The sequence below is a fragment of the Sparassis crispa genome (genome assembly GCF_003851025.1).
Source record: "Sparassis crispa DNA, contig_000001F, whole genome shotgun sequence".
In the NCBI taxonomy this organism is placed as follows: Eukaryota; Fungi; Basidiomycota; class Agaricomycetes; order Polyporales; family Sparassidaceae; genus Sparassis; species Sparassis crispa.
In genome coordinates, this window is record NW_020939748.1 from 2,559,822 (window position 1) to 2,572,001 (window position 12,180).

Consider the following 12,180-nt stretch of genomic DNA (forward strand, 5'->3'; position numbering starts at 1 on the left):
CTTGTCCACCGTTCATGATTCCGCCAGTTTCTGAAGTATCAGGCATGTTCTCTACACTTGAAGTTGACATCAGGCCTGGATCAGGTCTTGGGCCGTTTGAACTAGGTACTCACTTAGACCCATGCTCTAACAGAGAAGCTCAGACTCTCTCCAGGATCATCGCTCTGGGATATCCTAGACCTCTTGCGTAGAATGCAACATGTATTCCCCTTAGTGGACGTGAAATATGACTCAGACTCGCCAACTACTCCTCTGATGCTTCATATCCGACCCCACCTCGATCTGTTGTTCTCTGGATATCATCAACGACTACATACCATCTGTCTTAGAGGACTACGAGACTTCAACCCTCCTGTGATACTAAGGTACAAAGACTCTACATTGTCGTCTTATGAGGAGGTGCTTCGGAGGGTCGGCGTAAGTCGAACCTTTGGACCTACATATCCTGGCGATGATCTGCGGTACCCTGGTGTCTCATTCAGTTTTGAGGAGGATGGTAGGAGTGATGGACTGAAGGGTGCTACATCCCAACCTGAAGATAGAATGCAGGAAGTCAGAAGGGTATTCGTCACTCAGAAGAGTCCGAGTGGTGAAGTGCGAGATGCGCTAGGGGAGGTGCTAGAGTCTACTACCATGGATGGCGAAGTTCGTCAGGCGGTTGTCAAGGTATTTTTTGGATGTCGTGAAGCTCTACTGCTAATACACATGCTCTCAACAGGTTCACGACAGCGTGATACTTCACTTCTATCCGTCAATGATGGAGCCTGTCCGGATACGGTTAGGTGTGAGCACAGCGCAGGATTTGACGTGCGAACTAGGTCCCCCCATTCGTGTACACTACAAAGAAGATGACAGAATGACTATACACTCAAGAAGCAGTAGCGCGGATGATGACGTAGATTCGGACTGTACGCTGCATCGACTTATATCTTGATCTGCAGCTAACAGTCAAACGACCAGATTTCTATAACTACCTACAGCATGGCATAGATTTCCTCATATCTGGTTCCACGCATCTTGTGAAGAAGATTATTCTCCACTCCAACATTGTGAGTCGCCTATCGTGCTTGACGGTTCACTCGACCGATATCCGGTCTCTAGCCAGGAACCCCCTTGTTCCAGCGGTACAAGCGGTGTCCGTGGGAGATCGAGGGAATAGCTGAAGACGATGAAGACGGTGCGCCATTTACACATGTTCCATCGGAGAGGAGATATTCATTGACATTAACCAGAGACACCCTCGACAGTGAAGTTCAACGACCGAGTCAGTATCTATCTATCACTACTCGTTGTATTACGAGCCCTCATTCACTTGGTCTTTGATCCCAGATTGAAGACATGAATCGCTTGCTAAGTCCTAAAGCATCACCACCATCTATGTTACTTGATAGGACAGACGACGTAGACGGTCTGACGTTGCCTGGTTCAAGGACGCGTAAGTCGTCCTGGTCGTAATCCTCTTCGCCATGGCTCACTACAGATGCAGGTCTCTTCGGGTACGACGGAGTTGTACTCGAAGCCACCGAGTCTGCCCAAGTTGTAGCCATTATGTTGTATTGAACTCTTAGCGTACATGCCGGACTATCTGGGTACAGTGTGACATCGTCCAATGCTTACGCCGAATCGGACCCAACCTGTCGTCGCAAACTGTGTCCATGTGTGCGCCAACGCCGTGAGTCTAACAGTGTCCTTTTACCACTAGTCTATGTCATGCCTTGAAAATGTCAGGCCAGACCGTTCGAAGCTCCTCTAGTTTCGAGATGACTACCACATCATCTGGAATTGTACCGTCCTGGGCGATCATCTTTTCTTTCCCGCCTTCTACAGCTTGCATACCATGTTCGCAGAAATGGACGCATCTACCCCAGCCCAACTTTCTTGCAGCTTCGACATTAGTTTTGCTGTCATCAATGAAGAGACATTTCGAGGTATCAATGATATTTGCTCGCTTCAAAGCCTATAGAGAACGTCAGTGATTATGGTATACACGACGATGGCTAAAGCATACGTCATGGAAGAACTCCGGCTCCGGCTTGCAGAAGAAATCGGAGTTGGCGTAGTCGCAAAACACAAGACCCTCTATCTGATCGTCCACACCCAGGATGCGGAGGACGCGCTCAGCGTGCTAAAGGACAAAAGGAATCGCTCAATTGTGACTACTACATTTTCAGTGAGGCAAACGGACCGTCTTATACGCATTCGTAAGACCCCATACACGCGCTTTGCTGCGATCAATGTCCTGCAGAAGGTTCCGAAGTTTGGGGTCAGGCTTGAGCATTTCCTCCAGCGGAAGAGACCCATCGCATTTACGATCGAAGTCTAACGCATCTACAAGTAACAATCGCGCGCGCGAGTGCCGTTCAGCACGATTTCTCCGAGAATACAAGTGGCTGACAGTGACAGGTTGCCAACCGACACCTCACCGATGTCATGGTGTCGCACAAGTCCACGCAAAGCAAGACCATACTGGGTGTAATAGCGATGGTGCAGTACCGATGCTTCCTCATCGGTGTGACCAAGACCGACAAAGTAAGCTGACAACAAGTAGCAATGAGCACGCAAAAGTATTCTGCAAGAATAACGGTTGCTCAGGACCATGGATTCGTTCGCCCATAGCCTGCGAGATCTTCGCGCTCGCCGAGTACAGCGTATTGTCGATGTCTAGCCAGACAACATAGCGATCATCGTCTACGACATAAGCAGCAGATCAGTTCATGATATTTAGCGTAAGACCACAGAGTTCCGATTCTGACTTTGACTTTCGGTCGAACGGACAGTCATCTTGGCGAGCAGAAACGGTCATCAACAGACGCCCAATCCGATTTGGGTCCGGTACTTGCTGACTAAGCATACGCACCAGTGCCAATCTCCTCAGATCTGAGTGTCAACACAGCTCAGCTTCCTCAAGACACGACTCGGTGAGTCTTTGCGTGATATATGTTGATACCTTAGAAATGCCATGGAGCTATGCGTCCGCTGGGAGGAGTTTGCTGCGGATTTTCATGGAGGAACATGGATGGATGGATCGTTCGTGCATCCGATGCATCATCTATTGGCGAAGTGGGATCCTTATTGTGTGCAGTCTCTGACATTACCCTGCTCCAGATGGCCCGTAGCAAGGAATCTGTAACCGGCGTTGCAACGAAGGAGGTTGAGATTGGAGGAGAGAAGAATGGCGGAAAGCGTTTGATCCCTACGTCGAAGGCACCTCGATTCTACCCCGCCGAAGACATTCGCCAGCCCAGGAAGACCCGCAGGTTACCCAAGCCAGCGAGGCTCCGCTCATCCATCACTCCAGGCACAGTCCTCATCCTACTGGCCGGTCGTTTCCGGGGAAAGCGAGTGGTATTCCTGAAGCAGTTGGAGAGCGGTTTGTTGTTGGTGACTGGACCGTTCAAGGTCAATGGCGTGCCTCTTCGACGAGTCAACCAGGCATACGTCATCTCGACTTCGACGAAGGTCGACCTTGGTGATTTCAAGGTATGTATAGATATATCTTCTGGATCGTTGCATGGTCTAATGCTATTGACAGGTCGATGAAAAGTTCAATGACGCGTACTTCACCAAGCCCGCCAGCAAGGGTTCCCGCTCAGCGGAAGCCGAGTTCTTCTCGGAAGGAAAGCCTAAGGAGAAGGAGGCTTTCCCAGAGTCAAAATCAGCAGATCAGAAGGCGGTTGATAGCGCAGTTATCGCCGCGGTCAAGAAGACGGAGAACCTGGGCAAGTACCTCAAGTCGAGTTGGGGATTGTCGAAGGGACAGTTCCCTCACAAGATGGTATTCTAGGTGCGGTGGAGAGTGCGGGCTGGGATTTCTCCCTTGACGGGTGTGGGCGGCAGAGGCCTTCCCTTACGCTATGTGATTATGATACACCTATAGCATGCACATGATAGCTTTCGTTGTATGTTTTGTTGGGTTGAGCGTGAAGTGTCTAAGTCTTGGCTTTTGGCGAGCACCGAACTGGAAGCGGAGTATCGGGGTCTTGCGTTGTGTGCAACACCGCGAACATAGTCTGTGTATCGTCACTTGTGGGTAGGTCTGAAAGATGCACATGCTGCTCCATCCGTTACAGCAAAGATCATATCGATAGGTAGTCTCGGAACCAGCCGTTCTGTCAGTGCGGGCCCCCAATCGGAGAGCGAAAAACACCTGCACAGCCCGCAGACAGAACGTCTGGTGAAATTCGTATAGGCGGGGGGGGATTGTCACACTTCGTGACCAGCGCGTCAGGGCGACGTGTCCTACGGGCGATGTGTAGTAGTACGCGTCTTCTGTGTAGTGTCTGTAGCAATCACGATATGCCTTCCCCTCATATATATTCTGCTTCTATGTCCTGCCCTGAGAGTTCTACCTCGACTTCTAGCTCATTTGCAGCTTCAACCCATACCCACGCATCTGCAACCACTTCCGCAAGTGACGCAAACTCAAGAGAAATCCCGGCGATGGCGGCGCAGACTCCCCATGACTCGCATAAGAACCAGAGAGCAAATTCAGCGAGAATCCTGCAGACTGCGCGAGAAGAGGCATCAAAATTGCGCGGGTATGACTCACGCGCATGCCGTTGTCGCCTCATTGAACGGTTGAGAGGCAAATAACAAATTCCCTTACAGCTGGCAAATCAACATTGGAGAGGCCTTCGTTCTGGGGCTGGATTGCTCTGTAATAGTGGGTACAGGCGCGTGTAGCAAGTCCGGGTACCATGTAGAAGGTCCGGGTATATATATTGTGTACGACATTGTACCTGATACCTACATCTCTAGACGCGACGCGCGACACGCCTGACGTGCAGAAAGACGCGTCAAGGTCACGTGAATGTGACAATCCCCCCCCCCGCCTATACGAATTTCACCAGACGTTCTAGGTGGTAGCTGTGCATCTCTTTTTCGCTCTCCGCTGTCAGTTTCACGTGATTCCCTGCTACCACCGAACGTCTGGTTCCGAGACTAATCGATAGGCCCTTCCAAAAAAATCCGTTCACAGAGCGGACTGCGAAATCAAACGCTCCGGAAATTCCGGTGGGTGGTGGCGCCACCATGCACTGTGGTGCCACCAAGTCACGCCGCCTGGGCCGCTCGCGCCCGGGTGTAGGCAGTTAAGGTCCCACCTATCGGGAGCTTTCTTTTCGCAGACCGCCCAAAGGCCGCCTCCGCACGCTTTTTTGACCATGGGCCTATCGATATGATCTTTGCTGTAGTTGAGCTCGAAATTCGTAAATATTGACCTCGGTGTCGCTGGCGCGTGACGTTCAACCGCGGCGTCCATGCTTGCCACAAGGACTGCACTGCGGTCTTCCAGCCGGTACTCTGCCCCGACGACCAAGATCCGTCATGAATGTAGCTCCCGCGCGTCACGGACTTTCATATCTGCAGCTGTGCAAGGGCTTTCGGAACAATTCCTTGACTTAGCTATTGCGCTGCCACTTCCCCCATCTCTTCCACCTTATTCGACCACCATTCTCCTGGTGACTGTCGTATCGCGTCTCATCTTCACGGTCCCATTCTCTGTCTGGGTGTGTAGGTAATTGTTCGCGTATGTCTGCTTATCGTGAATGTCGTCGATATCAGGCAAAAAATCGGCAATGGAAGGCAGAAAACCTCGTCGCCCCCCAGCTTCAACAAGAAGCCCCTCAAATGCGTCAGAAGGTTATCGATGACATGAAGAGAGGTAACTATCGCGGGGATTCAGACGAAGCCATTAAGAAGGAGATGCAAAAGCGTGCTCGAGCTTTGGTTCGTTCTTTGTACCAATTTTCACTCATCATCAGCTTATACGTTGACAGTTGAAAACTCGCAGGGCCGAGCTTAATTCGTTGCACGGCTGCTCGCCCATCCCTACAGTAGTGATACCTCCACTGACCCAGCTACCGTTGTTCGTTGGATTCAGCATGATGCTCTCAAGAATATCGCACCCACCGACCGTCCTGGATTCCGAATCATTCTTCACGCTCACATCTTTAGCGCATTCAGATCCAACCGTAACGCTGCCTATTGTGCTGGGCTTGGTTACTCTGGCAAATGTGGAGAGTGCGCATTGGTTCCTCAGTGCGACCGCACTAGAAAGACAGAAGAAGGTAGAACAGTGGACAGCTGACAGACGTGCAAAGGGGGAGGTTGTCGTTGAACCCAGAAAGATTGTTCAGACCGCTTTGAGGAGTCTTTCCATCGCTCGTATTCTCATCGCAGCAGTGGTCCCTGGAGTACGTGCCTATATTCTTGTGTTCATGTTTACGGTCCTTGACTTCCTTGCTGTAGACCATTCAGCTGTATTGGGTTGCGTCCGCTAGCTTTGGTCTGGTTCAGACTTGGATTTTCGATTGGTATGATGCACGGAGAGCTCGCCGACTGACACAGTCACGACCTAGTGGTTTACCAAAATCACACTCAATAAATTCATGAAACCACTATATCGACAAAATATGTCAGCAACTGTCCCATCCAACCCTCCACATTTCTAGTTACCTGTAATGAAGCTCTGGTGAGTTCAACCTTTCCTCCATGAACAGCGCGTATGACTAGAAAAGTGGTGCGAGGGAACCGATCACAACTCTGACGGAGTTACAGGTTTCCTGGGATTTCATCTTGATCTAATATGACGCACTCCTTGTTCGCAGCAGTCCCGCTTGACGATATGCGTGCTGACTTTTCATAACAAGGTTTTTGCGACCGGCAGCATCGGAACCAACGAAGTACATTACGATCCTTCTAGCTGCGGGCCGTGGTATCGAGTTATCGTAATGTCATGACCGAACCTGCATATATCCCATCTCCCATATTCGTCATGACTTCTTCGCTAACCCGTCTCTGCTGTCAACGTAGCGACCGACTCCCATGTGCCACGTTATCCTCGGAACCATCAAAGTAAAGCCCGTGATTATTGTGACCCACAGAATCCCGCCCCATCCTGCAATGTCCCATCTGTTGTCTCCGAGTGCCCACAGCGTGATACCGATGTGGAGGAAGTCTCCCAGGAGAAGGGGGGTGAGCAAGGCTCTGACAATCTTCTCCTGCAATGCAGGATATGGCGAGAGATATTTCCTGCACGCCGAGAGGACGATGATATTGATGAAACCGAGAAGCAGCGTTACGTGGGCGAGCTGCAGTATGGTAACTTGCGTCGCTAGCGGTATCTCGCCCGGTGGTCCGCCAGCGGGCCATGGTGCTTGTTGATCGTGAATCTGGGTTGTTTGTTCAACGCGTAAACTCGCTCACACTTGATTTAACGTACTTTCTTCGGGTTTGCGAGCGCGCCCAAGAAACCCATCGTCGTGAGCATTGGCTCATAGCAACCGAACATAATCCAGTAGAAGGTTGGAATCGCGGAAGTGGGCGCCATGCTTCTACTGTCCTTACACGATCGAGAGTGGTACTGGCCCCCAATCAGGACGATAGCGCGACTGCGGTAGGTAGAGACGTCCCGTCGGAGGGAGCAGTTGTGAGAGAGATGAGTCTATAGACATGTCTTTTATGAGCTGTCCACACGCCGCTGAAGGTTGCGGGTATTTCGGCTCCCGCGACCACATGCCTGCCCTAAATAGTCCCGTATATCAAGTCATTCATGGCTATTTCTAATCTCCATCTTACATGTCGGTCCCTTTCTTACCCAGGCAATCAGCTCTTCTTTACGCTGTTGAATTGCTAAATGGCAGGACCAAGAGTGCTCTTGAAAAGATGGAGGGTCTAATACTTGCCTTTCCGATGTTTACATGTTTTATGGAATGCGAGTTTCGCCCCTTCTAACATTTCTGGGCTGTGAGTACCTCCTCGATACGTGCATCGATATTCGTGGCGTTTGCAAGGGAAACAATAGGCCGATGTACAATAAAAATGGATCCAATGGTGTGTATGGTATTACGATGCAGTTTTCAGAGCCACGGGTTTCGCACCCTCCGGCGTTTCACTCGTGAAAAATCCGAGATCAGCCAGGTAGGCTTCGTGCTCCTTGCGATGTTCCCGAACCGCGCTGTCCACGGTGTATCGCCAGATTGGCAAGGCAATCTTAGACAAATTGTCAGTTCAATCGTAAACAATATAGCTCAGCGAACGTACGAATCCGATGAATCCCCACAGCAAGTCTAGGGCGTTGTTGCGTGGTGAGGATCCACATGTTGACGCTCGGAAGATGTTTCCCAGGATGTCGTATGTTATGTGAAAGTAACCCTTCTGCACGCCTGAAAATACATGACCACCAGTTCCCGCAGTGGGTAAAGAGAGACATACCTCGGAGAAGCCCTTCGGCAACCACGTCTGGATCTGCCCCAGGATCACTCTCCTCGAGCTTGAGCGTGACCTTCGGCTTGATTTTGTTTTCCTCTTCGAAGCCTGGAGTTCGAATGGTCCCGGGGAAACATATGTGCACGTCGACGTCATACAACATGAGTTCTGACTGGAGAGACTCGGCAAGACCTGATAAATCTCGTGTCAAGCACTGGTGCTGTGCTCGGGATTTGCGACCTACCTCGAATAGCGAATTTGCCTGGTGAATACGTGGAATATCCTACGAGCGACATATAGCCGAGGAAAGACGATACAAATACGATCTTTCCTTTCGCGTGATGACGGACCAACCTCTTGGCTGCTGCCTGCAGCAATGTGAGTGATGGAGGAAGTATATCAGTGAGAGACATACCAACGCTGACCACGCTTGCGCCCAGTAACTTTCGTCCATACCTCGCCGCAACGATTCTTCGTCCTGCTCCACGAAGAAGCCAGGTCTAGATTTCCCAGCACATAGGAACATCGCGTCAGGGCAGCGGCCGCCATGCGGTTCGCAGGCCGCCTCCAAGGCTGCTGCAGCGTTTGAAGCGTCGTCGACAGAGAAGGAGTAAGACTTGAGAATCTGGTTGGGTGTCTGCCGAACGGCCTAAAGGAGGCTATAAGCAATAGAAGCAATCTATACTGGACTGCGCACACACCTCCAATTGGTCCAATGCTGCTCTCAGACGGTCTTCATTCCGAGCAACGATGGAAACGTCGGCGCCCTTCTTGGTCAAAGCGACGGCCAAGGAGAGGCCCAATCCAGCTGAACCACCTGTGACAAAGCAATGCTAAATAAAAGTGTAAGCTTGAGCGGAAGAGGAGAGACATAGACCACTGACTAGGCCGCGCGGGTCCCATTTACGCTTGAAAAACATGATTGAGAGAGCTGCGCCGAAGATGAGGGAGGAGATGAGCAACCCAGAGAGAAGTAAGGACATGTGAACTGTTGTATCGATTCCAGGACATCGCACAGTCATATCGCGTCGGCAACCCCATCGGTAAAACGCTCAAAAATTGGTTTACGTAAGTATGTATGCCCTGCGGGAGTCTTGTTGACAACTGCCACCGACATCGCTTGCGAGCAGAGTACGAGCAGAGTCTTGCTGGCGAGGTTGGCGACATGCCTGACGCCCCGATGACCGACATTGGCCGCGCCGCCGAGGAAAAGGAGGCTGATAAAGACAAGCTGGACTCGAGTGGGACACCGACCATCGACGGTCTTGACATGGAGCATGATGGTCTCCATCGCCTCCGCAGTGTCCGCAGCGATGTCGGTTCCAATCTCGCCCGCCATACCTCCACAGCCGATGCAGCATCGCTCGCCTCCATCGACCGCCCACCGAGCGAAGAGGACAAGTTTCCCCCTTCCAAGATATACCATCCCCTATCCTTCGCCGTCCTCGCTCTCCTCATGCCAGCTTCCGTGTTCGGAACACTTGCAAGGCTTGGTCTTGAGGCCCTCGTCACATTCGATGGACACACCATTTTCCCTCTGGCATGGGTCCAGGCCGGCGGTTGTCTGGTTATGGGCTTTGCTCTCGCATTGAAGGATCCATTTGGCCAATTGTATGCCCCTCCGTTCACTGGGCTGCGTGTGATACGTTGACATTTTGCCTTGTAGCTATGGACCGTTTTACACTGCGATAACCACCGGTTAGCGTACATCAGGATCGTGTGCGGTACACTCGAACTCATGCATGAGCAGGGTTTTGTGGTTCCTTCACGACATTCTCCGGTTGGCAGCTAGCTGTCTTTCAAGCATGGATCAATGAAGGGCGGTTCCATAGGGACTGGCTACGAGATGTAAGTCGTGAGGCGGTCCATGTCACTAGCAAGTCCACTGATGGTCACGGTGCCATGCAGGTGATAGACGGTCTGACGCAAACCGTGTTCACTCTAGCGTTGTCGTTGGTCTGCGTGTCGTTCGGTGCTCACTTAGCATCCCTAATACAGCCTATATTCCCGGCACTTCCTCCACCGAAGCGTGCCATTCGCCATAGCCTGTCCGTCCTCTCTATCCTCATTTACGCCGCGACGTACCCCGCATACTTCCGGCTGCCCGCGAGCTACCGACACCAAGCCACCGCCGCGCTACTATTCTCCTTCCCCGGGACGCTCACGCGCTACTTCCTCTCTCTCCGCCTCAATCCCCTACTACACCTCATGCCCCTCGGGACGTTCTCCGCAAATATGCTCGGCACCGCGCTCATCGGGATGTTCACCGTTCTGCAGGGCATGCACTCACCCCCGTCGCCGAGGGCTTGTGCGCTCCTGCGTGGTCTGTCCGATGGGTACTGTGGATGCCTCACTACCGTCAGCACGTTCGCCGCGGAAGTTGCGACGCTCGATGACGCGAAGGCGTGGCTCTACGTCGTCGCCAGCTGCGTCACGGCACAGCTACTGCTGCTCGTGATCTTGGGCCCGTCGTATTGGGCGGGGCATGTTAGTGAACAGTCTACATGCCAGTACACCTAGACGCCTGCCCGCGTTGTCAGCAGAGTGCACACGGGTGATGTTCGACGGCTCTTGTCGTGTCAGAAGGCCTCGCTCTGGTCACGACGGCCCTTTTGTCGTGATGCATTTGTAAGGCCTATGATGTTCCTTCCCATGGATGCCGATGGAAGACGGTCGTTCTCACTGGCGGTTGATGTTAGATATCAAGCATCTTGACAGATGGGTCCGCGCTTTTGTCCAGACCGCGAGTCATCGTTGCTGTCGATGGCTTCCTCTCGGAAACACCTTGGACCAAGCACTCCATAGAATGGGACACCGCCACTTTCATGCAGCAGATCTGAGACCCCACCTTTCCTTGACAGATCTCCTGCCATTGCATATCTTGGTATCTAATTAGCATACGGTTCGTTTGGAGACTGCTTCTCCGGGTACTCGTTCGTCTGCAGCGGCTTGTACTAGTATAAACGCCCAGATTTTATCATTATCAGATATCATCTTCAAGCATGTTGTGACGGCGATAAGTTTATACGGTGGTTGGATCTTCTCATCCCGGCACCTCGTCTCACACTTACGAATTCGTGCTCTCGTGGGTGCCGAGTCATCGACAGGTTTCGTCACTCATGTATTCACCATTGGTAATTAGATTCGCAATGAGTAGTCGTGGCATTCGTGTCGTTTACGCTTCTTCTCCTCTCTTTTTCGCTGATTGTCCTCCTTGCGTTGAAGGGCCTCTGCTTTGCGCTGCTCGACTTCTGCATTCAGGCGCGTCCGATTGGCCACCGCATGCTCAATGAGTTCAGAACGTGCCAGAGCAGGATATCGCTCGTGAGGTTGGAAGACTTGGAGAATTAGGGCATTGGTGAGCTGTGCGAGGTTGAGCACTAAATCTTCAGGGCCTTGGTGAGTTAATTCGGAGACTTTTTCAGCCATTTGCACTCGTTCTTGTGTGACGGCTTTCGTCTTCGTCACCTGGCAAGCATGGTTGGCACAGTTGTGAAAGGTATTAGCGGTGCCCTTGATGTCCTATAGTAAGTCTTTTCAGTGGAAGAGCATGCAGCAGTCTGATGAGTAACTGACATCCAAGGTGACGAAATGATAGCAGCCAGCGACAGGCGTCAAAGATGGGAGTCGATAGGGTAGAACAGAAACAGAGCCGATTTTGCCTTCCATCAATAGGAGTCCCAGGAGTGCATGATCAGCCCCACGCAATAAGATCTCTTTGACTCGCCCGCACTGAATGTCCGAGGTGGGCGTGGTACGGTAAAGAACCCATGTGCCCACGGCTGCTCGATCACTATTTGCTAACGATAGTGACTGGCATCGCAGTACATCCGTTGCAAGTACACCGAGGCTGCTAAATCCTGCGCTAGCTGTAAGTGTGTCTACGAAGGCACATTTTGCATCCTTAAGCAGCCGCGGGCGCCTCGCTATCAAAATTCCTGCTGTGAGATCACAATATAATTTTCAAGACCG

The 12,180-nt window shown here is 51.7% G+C and overlaps 8 protein-coding genes across 8 annotated transcripts; 4 read left to right on the forward strand and 4 right to left on the reverse strand.

The window, feature by feature from the left end:
* Nucleotides 1-44: 44 nt before the first annotated feature.
* On the forward strand, nt 45-1,560 carry SCP_0208850 (hypothetical protein; the record flags this gene model as incomplete). The annotated part of the gene is made up of 8 exons (XM_027754797.1): nt 45-105; nt 155-666; nt 719-908; nt 961-1,049; nt 1,102-1,177; nt 1,233-1,264; nt 1,330-1,435; nt 1,487-1,560. The coding sequence occupies 8 exons, from the start codon at nt 45-47 to the stop codon at nt 1,558-1,560; spliced, it is 1,140 nt and encodes a 379-aa protein (XP_027610598.1).
* A 148-nt stretch (nt 1,561-1,708) lies between these two features.
* On the reverse strand, nt 1,709-2,781 carry SCP_0208860 (Uncharacterized protein; the record flags this gene model as incomplete). The annotated part of the gene is made up of 6 exons (XM_027754798.1): nt 1,709-1,957; nt 2,009-2,125; nt 2,186-2,328; nt 2,424-2,534; nt 2,596-2,688; nt 2,754-2,781. 6 exons carry the CDS (start codon nt 2,779-2,781, stop codon nt 1,709-1,711), a joined length of 741 nt encoding a protein of 246 aa, XP_027610599.1.
* Nucleotides 2,782-3,012: 231 nt separating this feature from the next.
* On the forward strand, nt 3,013-3,784 carry SCP_0208870 (60S ribosomal protein; the record flags this gene model as incomplete). Its single annotated transcript, XM_027754799.1, has 3 exons — nt 3,013-3,060; nt 3,106-3,480; nt 3,533-3,784. 3 exons carry the CDS (start codon nt 3,013-3,015, stop codon nt 3,782-3,784), a joined length of 675 nt encoding a protein of 224 aa, XP_027610600.1.
* A 1,474-nt stretch (nt 3,785-5,258) lies between these two features.
* SCP_0208880 (hypothetical protein) lies at nt 5,259-6,393 on the forward strand (the record flags this gene model as incomplete). The annotated part of the gene is made up of 4 exons (XM_027754800.1): nt 5,259-5,507; nt 5,563-5,727; nt 5,778-6,194; nt 6,250-6,393. The coding sequence occupies 4 exons, from the start codon at nt 5,259-5,261 to the stop codon at nt 6,391-6,393; spliced, it is 975 nt and encodes a 324-aa protein (XP_027610601.1).
* A 380-nt stretch (nt 6,394-6,773) lies between these two features.
* On the reverse strand, nt 6,774-7,330 carry SCP_0208890 (hypothetical protein; the record flags this gene model as incomplete). The annotated part of the gene is made up of 2 exons (XM_027754801.1): nt 6,774-7,172; nt 7,223-7,330. The coding sequence occupies 2 exons, from the start codon at nt 7,328-7,330 to the stop codon at nt 6,774-6,776; spliced, it is 507 nt and encodes a 168-aa protein (XP_027610602.1).
* A 515-nt stretch (nt 7,331-7,845) lies between these two features.
* Nucleotides 7,846-9,191, reverse strand: SCP_0208900 (3-ketodihydrosphingosine reductase TSC10; the record flags this gene model as incomplete). The annotated part of the gene is made up of 7 exons (XM_027754802.1): nt 7,846-7,992; nt 8,044-8,165; nt 8,215-8,400; nt 8,453-8,576; nt 8,624-8,857; nt 8,910-9,041; nt 9,093-9,191. The coding sequence occupies 7 exons, from the start codon at nt 9,189-9,191 to the stop codon at nt 7,846-7,848; spliced, it is 1,044 nt and encodes a 347-aa protein (XP_027610603.1).
* Nucleotides 9,192-9,388: 197 nt separating this feature from the next.
* Nucleotides 9,389-10,728, forward strand: SCP_0208910 (Fluoride export protein; the record flags this gene model as incomplete). Its single annotated transcript, XM_027754803.1, has 4 exons — nt 9,389-9,819; nt 9,875-9,906; nt 9,959-10,056; nt 10,117-10,728. The coding sequence occupies 4 exons, from the start codon at nt 9,389-9,391 to the stop codon at nt 10,726-10,728; spliced, it is 1,173 nt and encodes a 390-aa protein (XP_027610604.1).
* A 618-nt stretch (nt 10,729-11,346) lies between these two features.
* Nucleotides 11,347-11,877, reverse strand: SCP_0208920 (hypothetical protein; the record flags this gene model as incomplete). The annotated part of the gene is made up of 2 exons (XM_027754804.1): nt 11,347-11,730; nt 11,785-11,877. The coding sequence occupies 2 exons, from the start codon at nt 11,875-11,877 to the stop codon at nt 11,347-11,349; spliced, it is 477 nt and encodes a 158-aa protein (XP_027610605.1).
* Between the last annotated feature and the right edge of the window lie 303 nt (nt 11,878-12,180).